Raw genomic sequence first — 16240 nt, 5'->3', positions numbered from 1 at the left:
ATGTCTAGTGAACATTTGCAGCAATAATTTGCTCTAAAGTACGTTAGAATTCCTGACAAAGACACAGATACCAGTCAGAGGAAGGAAACATCTGGATAGAAAAAGGAAAGCAGCAATAGCTCTCAAGGTAAAAGTGTCCAAGGACATTGGGTGATTCCAGAAAATATCCATTCCTTACCACTGGCGGCATGAACATTTTGATCCCCCCCCCCCCCCCTTGCCTTAGGAAATTCCAAAATGCTGTACCCCCCATGCCCTCGAAATTCCAAAATCGTTAACCCCTCTTCCCCTTCAGAATTTCTGATTTTTTTTTCATACCCTTTGGAATTCCTGTTTAACTGTCTAAAACTTCTACCAAACGGGAAACTTGCGCTTTTTTCCCCCTCCAAGAAAATTCTACTCACAATTTTTGTTCACGCAAACAAGCAACTCAAGTTTGTTAACGTTTAATAAAGTACACTGTAGCTTTCCCTTCTAAGTGTTATCTATAAGTTGCTTACCACCAAATAAAACTGTTTGTTTACAATTCATTACCCTCATATTTTCAGGAAAGTAGATCATATTCATACCAGTGGAAGACAAAAGTAAAGTTCATGATGTGCCGTCACCTGCCATATTGAAAATTGTGTTCATTGAGTAATTGTGACCTCTCACGCGAAAATGTCACTAACCAATAACCGTTAAACGGTCAAAACGAACGGCTGGCGAACGGTTAACGAACAGATGAGAAACGGATGTTCCAGCCATTCAAAACGGTTCCAAATACTGTTTGAATGGCCACGGGAAAACTTCAAACGGTTGCTGTAAACGTTCAAACAGCACTGGAAAAATTTCGAACAGATGATGCCTGCTGTTCGAACGGCACAGGAAAATTTTCGAAAGGATGACGCCAGCCGTTCGAACGGCGTATGAAAAATTTCAAACGGGTGATGCCAGCCATTCGAACGGCGAATAAAAAATTTCGCACGGGTGATGCTAGCCGTTTGAACAGCTAACGAAAAATTTTGAACGGATGATGCCAGCCATTCGAATGGCTAACGAAAAATTTCGAACGGGTGACGTCAGGCATTCAAACTGCTAAAGAAACATTTGGAACATATGATTCCAGACGTTCAAATGGCGGAGGAAAACAGTTTGTGTTGAACGAATGGCTATAAACGGCTTAGCGGCTAGATGCAGGAGATCTTGACGTTTTGATAAAGGATGTGTTTTTGCTTCCCTTCCGTAGGTCTATTGCTGCAATTTTTATTACACACTTCTTCAATTCTGCTTTCAAAACTTGACAAAACTTAGAAATGGACACCAAAAGCTTATAACAGAATAGAACCGGCAAGCAATCGTAACACGGCATAACATGAGCTGTTATGACATCTGTTCAAAGTATTGATTTCTTGAACCATGATTTTAAATACGGTTTCTCTTTCAGAATGGACAAATATGACTGTTTAAATCGGAAAAGTTGAATGTTTGTTTTAAACGAACACAGCCATTTGGGCGGCTGTATAAAGTTCCTTCTGAGCAGACAATCCCAGCCGTTCGAAAACCTGAATCCAATCGGATGCCGTTGGCCGATCGAACGGCTGAATGGTTTTGTGAATGGATAGCAGCAGCCATTCAAACGGATGACGATTTTTTTTCGAACGGATAACCTCAGCCTTTCGAACGGATGAAGATTTTTTTTGAACGGATAACTTCAGCCATTCGAACAGATTAAGATTTTATTCGAACAGGAGACCTCAGCCATTCGAACGGATGAAGACTTTTTTAGAACGGATAGCAGCAGCTAGAAATTTTTCTGAACAGATGATCCAATCTGTTCGAACGGCATCCCATCGATCACGAACGGATGACAAACGAATGGCAAACGGCAAGCGAACGCTTTTTGGGCATTTGAACGGATAGCCGTAGTGTACGTTTTCGCATGAGAGGTCACAATTGCTGACCACTAGTGATGCAGCCTACAAATCTGTCAGGTGTTCCATTTGGAAACGAGAGACTGGTGCGAGTTTTTCTCACGCAACAAGATCGTTGATCGACAATTTTAGATTGGAAAGAAACACAAGCTTGTTTTGTATTTTATTCATCCATTAACTGTAAGGCCTTTTTGATATGGAGCTTGCCACAACATCCATACGCTCACTTTTCTGCGTGATTGCTAACACCTGCCTGATCAATGTTTACCCTTCTTCCACAGTTGGTTCGTGCTTGATGATATATAAACTGGAAAAGTTATCAGATCAGCGATTTCAAGTGAAGCTTTCGTCATCTTCCCCCTGTGAAAATTCAGGGCTGAAACCCCCAAATGCGTTTGGAATTCCAAACTGCGTTACCCTCCCATGCCTTCAGAATTCCAGTCCAAGAAACCCCCCTCTCCCTCGGAAATCCAAGATGCCGCTCGTACTATGGTATGGATATTTTCTGGAATCACCTATTGAAGTCCAATTTGTTGTGGAAAATGGCACCAAGATTGGCGTTTCTCCTTTGTGAAGGACCCTCGACAGCTCCCTTAGCTGCCATGCAAGAAGGATTTGTAGCATTGCCCGGAATATGGCTAATGCCATTTTTAAGGCTTTTAAGTCGGCTAAGGTCAATCTAGAGACATCCTAGCCGAGGAAACTCAAGAGGAAGACAGATTGCAACACTGTCCAGAAATATGGCTAATACCATTTCTGAGGGTTTTAAGTTGGCTAACGCCGACCTACAATCTTGGACAGAATAAAATGGAACAATTATCCCCCAACCCCCCCAAAGCAATGATGAAGGCGCGAAGGAGCAAAAACGTGCCATTTTGGCATCATTGAAATGGGGGGAGGGGTGGTCCAGATGTTCCATTTATTTTGTCCAAGATTGTAGAGACATCCTAGACAAGGAAATTCGACGGGGAGATAGATTGGAACACTTTCCAGAAATATGGCTGATGCCATTTCCGAGGCTTTGCAAACCTGTGGAAATTTCCTATGACAGAATTTCAAGAGGAAGATATCCTTAGCTGCCATGCAAGAAGGATTTGCAACAGTGTCAGGAATTATGGCTAAGGCCATTTCCGAGGCTTTTAAGTTGGTTAAAGCCGACCTAGATCGAACTTCCAGATTAAGACCATTATGTCATCATAGATTTCACAAAGGGTGCAATAATACAGTTTGTGTTGATCAAGTGATGTGCTGTCTACAGCTTTTAGCTCAATATTCTGGGGAACATCAGATAAAATACTACGCTCTAATTTAACGGGTCTCCTGCGAAATTGGAGGTGTATTTAAACAATCTTTGGCTGGAAGATCAGGGCGTTTTTAGGAAAAAACAATGTAAGCTTTAAAGCTTACATAACTCGATGGACTAAAATGGAACGTTCATAATTAGTAAGGCGGAATTTGTAGTTTTAAACCATATACACAAGCGATTTGTGAGAATCCAGTCGTACGATGTTGCATTAGTGAGATGCCGAGAAGGTCCCGTTCTTTACTTCCTCAATGGATCCGAGAGTCACAGACAAAAAACTAAAGTGTGCTGAGTTAATTTACGTGTCTTTCATAGGACAAGCCATGGTTGACGGCTAACTTCTTGGCGTCTTGCACACCACCATAAACTTTCACGGCCCAAATATTAGTGTAAATGTCCGTGGCAAAAATTTGATTTCCACTGAGGAACAGTAGGAGAATAGAGCACAAAAGTACTGCCTTGCCCGCGTTCTCCATCTTAGCAAGTGTTGAATTAACGCTTCCTGTTGAGCTGTTTTGGCTATAGTTGTGCTGAGTGACCTGGCATGCATTTTCTTCACGACTAAGGGTAGGTGGAGAGACCCTTGTTTGTTACCTCTGTTTGGCATGTTTTTTTTTTTTTTTTTCCATTAGTGTCTGACCTAGCTTCAAAAGATCGCATCGCACTGCAGATCTACAGTATTTTTTCGAACTTTATGATTGCTCTTTATTAAATAAATTTAATTTTCTGAGTGGTATGAAAGATCTCCCCACCCCTCCCCATTTCGTTTGAATAAAATATGCGGAAACTGAATGAGCTTACCAATGTTTTGTTTTTTCGAACACGTATTTCAGTTTGTTGACTGAAGAACGTGACCAGAATACTTATTGCTGGGTATTACATTTAGAAAGTAAAAATGGCTGTACGTTGTAATAATTAAAATTCTTGAAAATAACCAGAATTCACCGTGAATTAACCTCGAAACTTTGCTTATCCAACAACTTAAGCCGGCTCTTAATGTAAACGTCAGCAGTGAGAAGCTGATACTTTATTAATAAGCTTAGGCTTTTATTGTTTTACTGTTAAGAAACAGATGTTTCTTAATCTCGCTTCCAGACCCCTTATTTACATTTCTTATATAGTTTTCAAAAATTGTAATGGTCTTTATTCCACTTTTGAAAATGTATGTTGCGTAGCATACGAAACGTCAAGTTATTAAAATGCGTAAGTTTAATATGTTTATCACCGCTATTTGTGTTTTATTCCTCGTTAAAATACGATGGCCCAACAACAAAAGCCTTTAAGATGATTCGTTCACAAGTGATAAGGGACCGTTCATTTTTTATGAGGGAGGGGGGGCTGGTGGGATTTGGGAAGCACTATTTAAAGATCGCATGACCCCCCTCAGCTTACCAATTTTTTCACACACCCCCCCTTATGGCGGTCATATTTTGGGATGACCCCCCCAAAAAAAAATTTGAACAAACAATATTTAGATTTCAACTTTTTTAATATTTCTCTATTATCCCCCTACTTCACGTTATTGTGCTCACCATGAAGACAATATTTACAATTCCTATACTACAGAGAGCTGTTGTTTAAAAAACAAATCAAAAGAAAGAGAAGTCAATTTCGGATCTCCTGGTTTAGGATATCTTTCTATGGGTGGTCCAGTCCACGCCACGTCGTTATTTAGAAGAGATGGGCCATACATCGCACAGCTCTTGGAAGGGAATTATTTCACTAATGCTGCAAGAAGCAGAATCACCACCAACCTTGAGCAGGAAGTCAGAGATTATGTTTACACCTTCATGTACCCTGAAGAGTACACTCTGACGGAAAGCATTGCTGCCTCTTGCAGCATTGGTGAAAGAGACTCCCATAGCAGCACAAGCGGCGACGAAGAACTCGACGACAGCGAAGATGAAGATGAGTGCCAGTGAAAGTTGCATTCGAAAATAACAGTGTTAAATACTTCTTTTCAGTAGCTACAAATGCTTTTTGTCGCCAAACGTTTTTTTAAAGCAGAGGGGAAATTTGTAATAAATTTGTATCCTGCCTTCTATGTTTATTCTATAGCAATTTTTTTGATATTCAAACATTTTGCCATTTTAAAGTTTTACTAAAATATTTCACGTGACCCCCCCTTTTTCCCTTATTTTTTTGGAATGGCTCCCCCTCGAAAGCCATTTTTTTTCGCATGGACCCCCCAAATCCCACCAACCCCCCCCCCCCCCCCACCTTATAAAAAATGAACGGTCCCTAAAATCCAAGGACAATTTCAACAAAACCTTCTGGATCAAAACAAAGAGATTCCTTTAATATTGCTCGGCCTATTTGACTGTTTTTTGACAGTTACAATACCGTGTTAAAAATACAATCATGACTAGAGGCCGAATCTCCGTAAACTCCATAACTGCCCTGAAAACACGGGGTCTGCGTGGAAAACACGAGGTCTGCGTGGAAAACACGGGGACTGCACGTGAAAAACACGGGGTCTGCGTGGAAAACCCGGGGTCTGTGTGAAGAACAAGAAAATTCCTCATTTAAGTGCACAGTACAAATTTGGTTAGTTTTGATTCCAATGAAAATCAATTCACTATCTTCAAAATAACGCGTACCTTGGTCGAAAAAGCAAATGGAACATTTAACAATGATAATGATAATGATAATGACAATGACCATGACCATGACCATGACCATGACCATGACAATGACAATGACAATGACAATGACAATGACAATGACAATGACAATGACAATGACAATGACAATGACAATGACAATGACAATGACAATGACAATGACAATGATAATGATAATGATAATGATAATGATAATGATAATGATAATGATAATGATAATGATAATAATGATAATAATGATAACAATGATAATAATAAACATTCAAGAGCGGGCCTGTTACGCATTTGATATATAAAGGTATCATGGTTGGTGGATTTTTACGAAAAATGCGAAAAACCGAACGCCGAACGACATCTTTAGCTGTTAGAACCTCTGAGCGACCGTGGGTCGCACTGTAACCAAGAAGAATGGTTGAAGGAACTCGAGGACACTAGTCCCGCCAATGAAGCTGAAGGACAAAAATACAACAAGTGCTAGTCGCAGGAAATTCCTAGAGAACGGACGGGATTCCGAAACTTCCACAACGAGAGAGTCAAGCGCAGATGTAGATGTAGACGATGTAGACCTCGAGGTTTCCTCTTTTCGCCTCACGAGGCATGGTCTCAAAAAATGTCTGAAGAACGAAGAAGCCTTAACTCTAGCAACAAAATACCAATGCCGTCGACGAAATCTTCTAAGTAAAAGAAATCATGGCAGTTTAAAAACAAACCTGTATAAACCAAGCTCTTGGTAGTTTGTCGCTTCTCGGCGGACGATTTCACTGCGACGGGTTTCCGACGTCTGTTTATTTCAAGTTGTCATAAGCCATTGTTGTGGTAAATTAACTCATGCCGACGTCTGTCAGTGCGGAGGGGATTTTTAACACCTAATCATACCAATCTCATAAAAGATTTTTCGTCTTTTTCTCAATAAAATAAAACTGCACATTTTTAGTTGGTTTACGTGCGTCGTCCGACGTAATTGGCTGAATTCCCTTCGAAAAAGGGTGTCGGCCTTTGTTTAATTTTGCTTCCGTTTCAAAGTGATGGTCTCTTTAGTGGAAGGAAACGTCCGAATTGAAAATATCAAAGTTTAGGAGGGCGTAGAAAAAAAACCAAACCACATCTGGAAAATCGCCGACACTCTTTTTGAGGGTGATGTGTGCGAAAACATTTCCGATGTTAATCACGCCGCTCCGATGATTCACGCGCGGAAGCGAACCAGTTTAAGCAAAGCAGTATTTCTGGGTATTTCTTTTAATATCTCTGCAACAATAACTTTTTAGAAAATTTCAAAGATGTAGTTGTATTCTATAACTATTAAGCTTTCAGAAAATGAATAGGTTGATGGGGTTTTCCGTCAAAGCGCCAGCATAAGAGCGCGATTTCCAAACACTATCAATTAACTAACCTACTAACCAATGATCGGCATAAGTAAGCGTTACTTATTTTGTTATGTGACACAATTGGGACTTTGCGTAGTTTTTATGTGCTGCGTAAAGTAAAACCTAAAACCTAAAACCTAAAACCTAAAACCTGAAACCCCGCTCCTGTTTTAAAAATAGCGAAAGAACTCCGAAAGTATTACGATGGGTAATCGTACGGATCCGAGTGTAATTGAGGATTTACACTACAAGTCAAAGTTCTTGTTTTCTTCCTCGTGAAAACTGGAAAGTGATTTGTTAACTAATAGATTTGTAACTTTTATTATCCCTCTTCAGAATCCCTTGAATCGTTATTCGATTAAATATTTACTTCTTACTTCTTTACTTCTTACTTCTTACGCACGCTTGTCAGGGATTTTACTGTTAAGACGGGGTTGTAAATAGAAGTGACCCCCCCCCCCCCGCTACCCCACCCCCGCGCCAAAGAAAAAAAAGCGCTTCGCTTTAACTATTAGTGACGTGATAATTCTTTCACGGAAATCCGTGGCGACATCCAATAATTCACTTACGGCGTCGTTTCAACTGAGACACGTGATGCCCTTCCAGCCTGATGACCTTTTCACGGAGGCATATTCAACAAACAAAAATCTAGTAAACAGTTAGTAGTTTCAGCGTTAGACGAACTAATGATGGCACGTATCGAATAAGGAAATTGAAGTTCGTTGAACTGATATTTCCTCTGTTTGTCACTGAAACAGATTATCTTCCTCTCATAATTATCTCGTTGTACTTCCTTATTTCGCTTTCTCATCCTTGTGAGACAAAGAAGACAAAAGTAAGCAAAGTCTGTTGTATGTGAAGGAGAGAGAAGCTAAGACAGTTTTTCGTTTAACTGACGTTCAAAATTGGACGTGCTAAGTTGTATCTTTCCAAATTGCTCTTTCTCTAACTTAATAACTGCTTCGTAAATCTGCGCCAAAAACTAGTGAAACAATTTGTAGGTTTAGCGTTTAACGAAATGAATGGTTTTGGGCAATCACTATTTCCTCAGGTGTTAAACAGATTATTTACGCCTCGCAGGTATTATCATTATTATTGTTATAATTTTTGAGTTTCTTGTTTCATTTCCTTTTCAGAACAAGATAAAAGCGAGAAAATGTTCCTTTGAAAACAGTTTGTCGAGCTGGGAGAAGCTGAGAAAGTGCCTTGAATTCATTGCCAAGGTGACCGTAAGTTGATCATGCTTCATTCAATTTATCCTTTCGCACATTTATAGCCATGCACGTCTGCAGTACACAGTTGGTTTTATCAAAGCTCCATTTATTTACTTACAGAATTGCTATAATTTAATATGACAGACCGTATAGTTCATATTGCTCGTATCTGGCGTAGTTAAGATCAAGTACTTGTATTGTCGCATCTTTCACGATCTAGTTCTCAGTGTTTTCGTTTTCTTTTAGAGTTTTTCAACTGCTGTGATCGTTTCTATTCTGTTTTTCTGCATTTCTGACGCAAGTGCTTCAGTGGTAAGTTACTGTCTCATTCGTAATATCGTAATCTACAGAGGAGTTAGTAACTTTCGCCCGGAAGGTCGGGCACGTTTGGGAGGCTCTTATGTAACTATTTTTGTTCTATACTATGAAAGAAATTTGGAGTTTAACAGATCGTAAACTTTGATCCAGCCAAGAGTGAAAGTGTACTTATCCGGATCTCCTACTTATCCTCAAATCACTCAATAGAACCGATGTTTTGGATTTCTCGTTTAACAGATTCCCTCTGAAAATGCAGTGGAATTTGAGAATTCGGATGAGATCAAAGTTCATATTGTGGAGAGAGGAACAAAGTATGTTGAGAAAATCTCAATTGACGAGAAAAATGATCTTGAGTTCTTCCATGTCCCAGCTCACAATGGACTCACTGAAGCCGACTACCTTTATGACTTCAAAAGTGTAAGTGTGTGTAGCTGTTTTGTGCGAATCGATCTGCGAAGCCGTGAAAATGACGTTTAGCAGCTAACCTTAAGCCTCGGCCAAACGATTGCAACATTTCATCTCAGCATATCACAACATTGTTGGCTCAGCATTTGCAAGCTCCGACCAAACGATCGCAACTCTTCAACGCAACATATCGCAACATTGTTGGGCGCAACATGTTGCGCGCGTTTGGCCACCCTGTTGGGACGTGTTGCGAAATGTTGGGTGTTGAAAATCGAACTAGTGCGCATGCCCGGCCGCAACATTGTTGCACGAACCTGGCCAAACGAGTACAAATACAATGTATGCAAATGTTGCATGAAAAATTTGACCATTTTCAAATTTGAGCCAACAACACCAGTAGTGGTATGGGCTAGTCCAGTACGAATTTGACAGGTAGTGTGATGCAAATGAAAAAGTATTGTTATGGAAAGGAGTTCTATTGTTTTCTCGAGTTTGACGTATCCATGGTAACCAGAAGCCCCGCCCCCTTTGACGTCATTAATTTCGTTTCCGTGTTGACCGAGTAAAAAGCCTGGTTTCTAAAATAGAGCACACATATTGTAATCAGGATTTTAATACTAAACTTTGCTTTAAAACGAACACAGAGTCTGATATTTCATTTGTCAACTTTTATTGAATAATAATAACATGAACTCCAAAGGGAGAATCGATTACAATTTTAACTTTTTCTTCGCCTGCATGATTCTTTTCACAATCTTTTCAGTCACCGTTTTGTTGCCGGGTAACCTCGTTATGGCCTTGATCATCTTTGTATCTGCTTTCCACTTGTCTTGCAAATTCTTAGCGCGACTGTAATCGATGTCGTGTTGTTTGGCAATCTTGTCCAGTCGGTTGATGCCTGGGTCTCCTCGTTTCAGTCTCTTTGCCAACTTGGTCCAGGGCCCCATGTACTGGTACCCAGGCCAGTTAAATTCAATTCCCGTCTTGCCCAGCCATTTCTGAATGTCAAAACCACGTCCACGTTGGCGATACTTGCGCGTACGGGTCTTAGTCCGAGTCATAATCGTGTTTTAGATTTCTTCTCAGTTTCTTTCCTTTGGCCCAGTCTTCCCAACCACTCGTAGGTTTTAAACGTTCGGCCTCGTTTTTACGTTTGCCCTTGCCTTTGCGCTTGTCTTTACCCAGGAGAATGTCAGCCTTTCTTAGGAGCGTTCCCAGATCCGAGTCAGGTGGTGGAATGGGTGTTTTAGCAGCGGGTTGCTTCTTTTTAACACCTGACGTAGACGATGTAGCTTCTTCCTTGATCTTTGGTGTTTTTGTACCTCGAGAAGCGTTCTTAACCAATTGTTTGAACATGGTTTCCAACGGACCCTTCACCAAATCTCCTTCCTCTCCATCTTCCTCTTCACCGACATCAACACTATTGCTCGACAAAGGACCAATTTGTCTGATACGTTTGGTTAAACGACCTCTCTGACGAGCTAGAGGTTTAATTTTCTTGATGGCAATCGAATCTGGAATCGATTTATCACGGAGTATCACGTGACTTTCGGCGGCCAATCGACCCGCTTTGTTCAACAAGGCATTGTCGGTGATTTCTCCTTTGTAATACTGAACCAATTGGTCATACTCTTTTGTGGGTACCATCATGACCTCTTCTGTCATCCTCGAAATGTTGTTGGAGTAACGTTTCGTAGCAGTCTTGCCAGTAACGAACCTCTTGATGAACCTTTTCTAGTTTCAGCTCCAGGCTATGTTTTGTTTCTTCTACTGTAGAACACTCCTTACACAACAGGATGGTCTCACCTGCTTCGGTCTCGTCGCGGTGTCGTTTGCAAGCTGAACACAGATCCTCGTACTTAAATGCCATATGCTCTTGAAGGAGGGCGTTGTAAGCTCCATGCCAATGTTCCACATCACGTTTCAGGGCGTCTTCTCTTTCGTTGGCTTGTTGTAATAACCTGACCAATTCGCTCAAGGTGTCTTTGGGTTTGGTGTTTAACATCGACATGCTTGGAACACGTCGTTCAAACCTTGCCAGAATCCGCTACCTTTTGTTTTTGGAGATGTTCTCTTCGCCTCTTGACCGAGTTTCTGCGTTTCCCCACCTCGCGTAGCGTTGTCTTATAGCGATGCAGTTTCGCCATGGTGATTGGGTGAACGGGAATTCTCTTTCGTAATAGATTGAGAACCATTTCGCTTACGGCGTTGATTTGATCTGCATTAGCATGTTCTAACATCTCCTGTCTCCTGTTCCGATTGGCCTCTTGGAGAATAGTTTCCAAGAAAGGGCGTTGTCTGCGCAATCGAATCATACTTCCCAAGGTGCAGGGCGTCTGTTGTAACTGCCTGTGACACCCTTTACACCCATTCTCTTATACCGTTTGTCCTTTCCGAGCTGGTACCCGATCTTGGCTGCATTCTTGAGAACAGTAAACAGTGCACCTCCACGTTGTCTCTTGTTATAGTGATTCACATTGTCTCTGATTCCTTTTGCTGCCTGACCCGCTAATTTCAAAGCCAGCGTAGCAAAGGTAGGTGAGGGTCCCGATAAGAACATACTAGCTCCTTCGGCGATCTTGTCAACCAATCTATGTTTACGTCGTGCCAGTGCTCCACCTCGCTGTTTACTTCTTTTCTTGGTTTTTGGTTTATTTTTCATCGTCGACGTTTACGCGAAGCAACTTCCAAACCTTTTTTCACACCGTAACCAGCTGCACCAGAGATTCCTCCTAGAGCCGCCGCCTTGCCTGCTGCTACTAAAGCTGGAATGAGAGCTGCCAATGGTAACAATCCCCCTTTTTGTGTCCTCCTACGTCTCCTTGGTTTTTTACGAACTGTTCGTTTGCTCTTCATGACACATACTACCACTCACACGTAAGTGCTCCAGCTTTTATCGACGTGGTCGTAGCGAAATCGTTGTTCGTATTCTTGCACGCACTTGTCAGATACTGGGGGTGTGAAATCAGTGATTGTGTCATCCAAGGTTTGCATCTTGATTAAAAATCCCTCAAACTCCTCCATCGGAAGTCCTCGAACGTAGGTTCTCAATTCGATCAATGTTTTGTCGTAAGTGGTGTAGGCAAAGCGACACATGTCGATTTTGAACGAAAACTTTTTGAAATCGTTCCACCCCTTAATCACAGTTCCAGCGGCAGTTAAACAGGCAATCAGGAGACTGTTTTCTAAGACGGATCCTACGACAATGCCTGCTGCCACGATGATCAATGCCAAAGCGTTCAAACAACCGTGGCACCACTTAAAGTGGTAAAACATCTGGCGATGACACCACCACTGACGGTGGTAAAAGGCAAACAACCCATCCAATCGGTACAACAAATCTTTGTTTACCAACTGGGCGCTTTTCTTGGATCCGTTCATTAGAGATACGGTAGTGATTGAATCTTGGGAAGAACTGATCACGATGTCTTGATGAATTTGTGACATCTCATACATCCTTCGTCCTTTAAAAGGTGGCTGAGAATCCTTTGATCGTCCGAACTGCCTGGATGTAAATCCAAGACCATGTATCCGAACGGACGTTCTGTCAAACGTTGAAACGTGTCTTGTAAAACTTGCCATTGGGTGGGAAATGCCTGTAACAGTAAATTTCTCATGCCTAATTGATCTCGTGGATTCTTGAAGGCTACGACATAGTGGGCGTTTCTGGAAATACTCTTGGCATATTTCCCCGGCGGAAACATGTCTTGGCACAAGTAGAGCACGGTGACGTTCTGATGGTGAGAATGTTTGGTGAACAGATCCAACACTCGTTTATCGTTCCCTCCTTCAGCCATTAGATCGTCCAACACGAGTAATCCACCTTTAGGAAACCACGTTTTCAGTTGATCTGTGTCGGGAACGCCTTCGTGAAACTTGACCCCCTGTTCTTTCATGGTCTGAAACCCGTTTTGCCACACTCCGTAACAATAATGTATTTGGGAGGGTGGGGTATGAAACAAATCGAGGTTGTTCAGTAAAAGTTTGGTGGTAAACACAGTCTTGCCACACCCTGAAGGACCCACCACCAACAGACTGGAAGGGGTGTGAAATCGAAAAGACTTGCGTCGTTCCATGAGTCCAAATGACCAAACGCGCATGGGCATACTACTTTTGATACCGCATGGAAAGGAAAAATTCCACCCAACGGGGAATGGAGCCCTGATCTCTCGAGTGACAGTCCAGAATACTAACCATTGTACTACAAGATCATCACACGGAAAATGAAGGTTTTCAATCGTATTTTAATGTCAAACCAACAATCATTACACTAAATATCTCACACCGCAACGAGAGGTGTCTTGGTGATGTTTCACTTTACACACTTTATCCCATTCTAACTCTTTCTCGATCAACTTCTTTAACATCTGGCCTATTTTGTGATCGTTGTCTACATAATCATGTTTCGAGAAACGCCTCAAGAACTCGTTCATGCTTTGACCTCTCGCTCTGTCTTTTAAATAGAACAAGGCGTAATCACCACAGCTTTTACTGTAAATCGATCGCAGCGACTGTCCATTGTAATTGACATGTTTCCATTGACTTTTTAACCAGTCTTGCAAAGGCTGTGTTGACTTGTGAGTCTCTAAAGGTAGGGCGTAGCTGTCCATCACCTCGCACACATTCCCACCATGGGTCCAAAGCGCCAGGCAGTGTCGGCCCGGTCTATCATGTGGATCTGTGTTTACAATGTACCCACGAGGTTCTTTCTTGATCGGTCGACGTGGTAATCGATCACAAGCCACCGTCCCGTAAAAGTAAGGTTTCAAAATGGCATCCGCTTTCGCCAAATGATCCAGTTGCACCTTATTCAGAGGTACTTTTTCCATTAGCGTTGATAAATGTCGTACAACCCGGCTTTGTTCTTGTCTATTTCCAAGAGGTTTTCAAACTCTCCGTACAAGATGACTGTGATGTTGTTACCTGGTGGTACACCGAAGTTCAGCACGATCTGTAACTCTCCTGACTGCTTGGGGTTCAACACCGGACTGTCCAAACATCCGTTGGCTGCATTGTCAAATACAAACAGTGTGCAATTCTTGCCTTGACCCCAGTCTTCGCTTCTGACCATGTTACCTTGATGTTTGCACAAACATCCTGTAGCTTGTAAGAATCGATAGTAACCTCTCAGATCTTGGGTACCGTCGTTGTGCACTAGCTCCAGGGTCTGGTAAGGGTACTCTTCTCCTCTGACCAGTTGCCTGATGTTACTCACACCAAACTTTTGAAAACAGAATGGGTCATGTGCCACAGTACCATTGAAGGCTTCTGAAAGCACAAGCCCAACGATGACTCTGTTATGAATTCTGCCTTGTTATATATTTTTGCACTCGTATCTTTGTTGGTTCCCATGCATGTTGAAGGTCCTGATTTCGCTTCTCACGGTCGGGTAAGCCACTATGGTTCTGTTGACGTTCATTTTCGTCATCAACTCTCGGTAGACACTGGGGTTGAGCCTTACTTGACACAGGTACATTCTCACTTTGACCTCTTCGTGTGTCAATCTTCCAGCTACGTTCACACCATTCAAAAACAAATTGGGAGAATTGAAGTACATCTGGATTCCAATCTGCACACCAGGTACCAGCAATTTGTTTAAGTGGAACACCTCAATGTGGGGTGTGAACCTTAGCACGTGTCGTTTCCCATCCGTGTAATTGCTTTCTTCTGCTTTCATGAGTTGCACTGAAGCTTGTTGGTTGGAGGACAATGCTTGGAAAGCCTCATGCCCATCTCCTTCCGTGTTTGTGTTGTTTACAGTCAATGGCGTTGGAAAGTCCAGGGCATTGTACCAACCTTGAGGCTTTAACACGGTTTCTCCATCATCTCTGTTGTAGTTGAGCAATGTTTCCAGGTATGCTTTGTAGTGATAAGTGTCGGTCTGAGGACTGATCAAGGTACCATTGAGTCTCACACTGATCTGTTTGAACAAAGTGTGGGCCAAATTGTTCGTGGGCCAGAGTCTCGTGGCTTGGACTACATTATCACCATTCGCCAGTTTGAGTGCCAACTCAATCTCAAAGAAACTTCGACTGAGATCCACATAATCTTCTTGAGGATCCACTTGGAATTCCACGGGGTTGATGCCTGTCGTGTAGGTCTGAGTGGGTGCAATGCGATAACTGGACATGCTGAGATCAGTGGGTGGAACGGTGAACAGGTTCAATTGAGGATTCAGGACTGATTTGGAACCCGGATGTAACAAGCCACCGTCCATCAAGGTATCCGTCATATTTTTCTTCTTCTTCTCCGTTGTCTTCTCGCTAAGATGTGATCCCAATCGTAGCCAACAGGTTTACTGACCTCAGGACCAATCCATCCGCCTTTTTGTACCTTCCGTCGACGTTTCGAGGTTTTTGGGAACTCTTCACAACATGACGTTGACAACCCCTTTCTAGATTTGACGAGTCTCGAGCCTCTGGAGTAGATGGGATTCATTATTCGCCGAAGATGTCGTTGAATTTTCGCTTGATGTTTCTATCTAGGACTTCGTAAGCTTTACGTTTCACTGCTTGTTTAACACTCCGTTTCGCACCCTCTTTCGCCTTTCGAATGCGATCTCGAACGCCGTGACCGCTTTTTAACCCTTTCAGACCTCCTCTAACACTCGCTTTCAGCAGTTCATGAACGAAGCCACCTCCACCTTGTGGGTCAGGTTTGAATCGTGTTAAACTTCCACCTTTCATGCTCGTTTGAAGTGAAGGGTGAGAATCGTGTTTCCTTCACCAAATTCGGTCAATTCACCTGTGGTCTCCGACACTTGCGTCTCAATAATGTCCAACTGGGCCTTGCGCAACGGAATATATTGAACGTGGAGCGGTTCAAAGTAATGACTTCCATCCCCTGTGCGTCGATAATTGACCTCTCGCAATAGATCCGTGACTTGATTTCCCACCACAGAACTTCCTCCCACGTCAGAATAGATAAACAAGGAACGTGACGTCGAGCCCACCACGTTTTGAAAGGCTTTGTTGAGATTCGTGAAGCGCCAATTGCAAGTAACACTCAGATGAAAAAGGTCTTCTGCTATCAGCCAAAACACAGGCTCACCCCTGTTGTTTTTCAGATCGTGTGTCATCGTTTCTAAATTGGGTACCGT

General features: G+C 42.3%; 3 protein-coding genes and 1 pseudogene across 3 annotated transcripts; all 4 read right to left on the bottom strand.

The window, feature by feature from the left end:
- Positions 1-11200: 11200 nt before the first annotated feature.
- LOC149095843 (uncharacterized) lies at positions 11201-11839 on the bottom strand. Its single transcript, XM_089281737.1, has one exon. The coding sequence runs from the start codon at positions 11801-11803 to the stop codon at positions 11453-11455; it is 351 nt and encodes a 116-aa protein (XP_089137863.1). The 5' UTR covers positions 11804-11839; the 3' UTR covers positions 11201-11452.
- Positions 11840-11940: 101 nt separating this feature from the next.
- On the bottom strand, positions 11941-12551 carry LOC149095842 (uncharacterized). Its single transcript, XM_089281745.1, has one exon. The coding sequence runs from the start codon at positions 12520-12522 to the stop codon at positions 12013-12015; it is 510 nt and encodes a 169-aa protein (XP_089137871.1). The 5' UTR covers positions 12523-12551; the 3' UTR covers positions 11941-12012.
- Positions 12552-12560: 9 nt separating this feature from the next.
- Positions 12561-13769, bottom strand: LOC110041830 (uncharacterized). The gene has a single exon (XM_020747153.2). It carries the CDS (start codon positions 13245-13247, stop codon positions 12561-12563), a length of 687 nt encoding a protein of 228 aa, XP_020602812.2. The 5' UTR covers positions 13248-13769.
- A 200-nt stretch (positions 13770-13969) lies between these two features.
- LOC149095841 (uncharacterized protein F54H12.2-like) lies at positions 13970-15373 on the bottom strand (annotated as a pseudogene).
- Positions 15374-16240: the final 867 nt, after the last annotated feature.

The sequence above is a fragment of the Orbicella faveolata genome, unplaced genomic scaffold (assembly GCF_042242905.1).
Source record: "Orbicella faveolata isolate gen_17 unplaced genomic scaffold, um_ofav_v1 contig_48, whole genome shotgun sequence".
Classification (NCBI taxonomy): Eukaryota; Metazoa; Cnidaria; class Anthozoa; order Scleractinia; family Merulinidae; genus Orbicella; species Orbicella faveolata.
This window is presented reverse-complemented; position numbering and strand designations above follow the sequence as displayed.

What these genes read in the sequence shown, in the direction of transcription:
- LOC149095842 (XM_089281745.1), bottom strand. Translation starts at nt 12,522, where the DNA reads ATGAACGGATCCAAGAAAAGCGCCCAGTTGGTAAACAAAGATTTGTTG.
- LOC110041830 (XM_020747153.2), bottom strand. Translation starts at nt 13,247, where the DNA reads ATGCCCATGCGCGTTTGGTCATTTGGACTCATGGAACGACGCAAGTCT.
- LOC149095843 (XM_089281737.1), bottom strand. Translation starts at nt 11,803, where the DNA reads ATGAAAAATAAACCAAAAACCAAGAAAAGAAGTAAACAGCGAGGTGGA.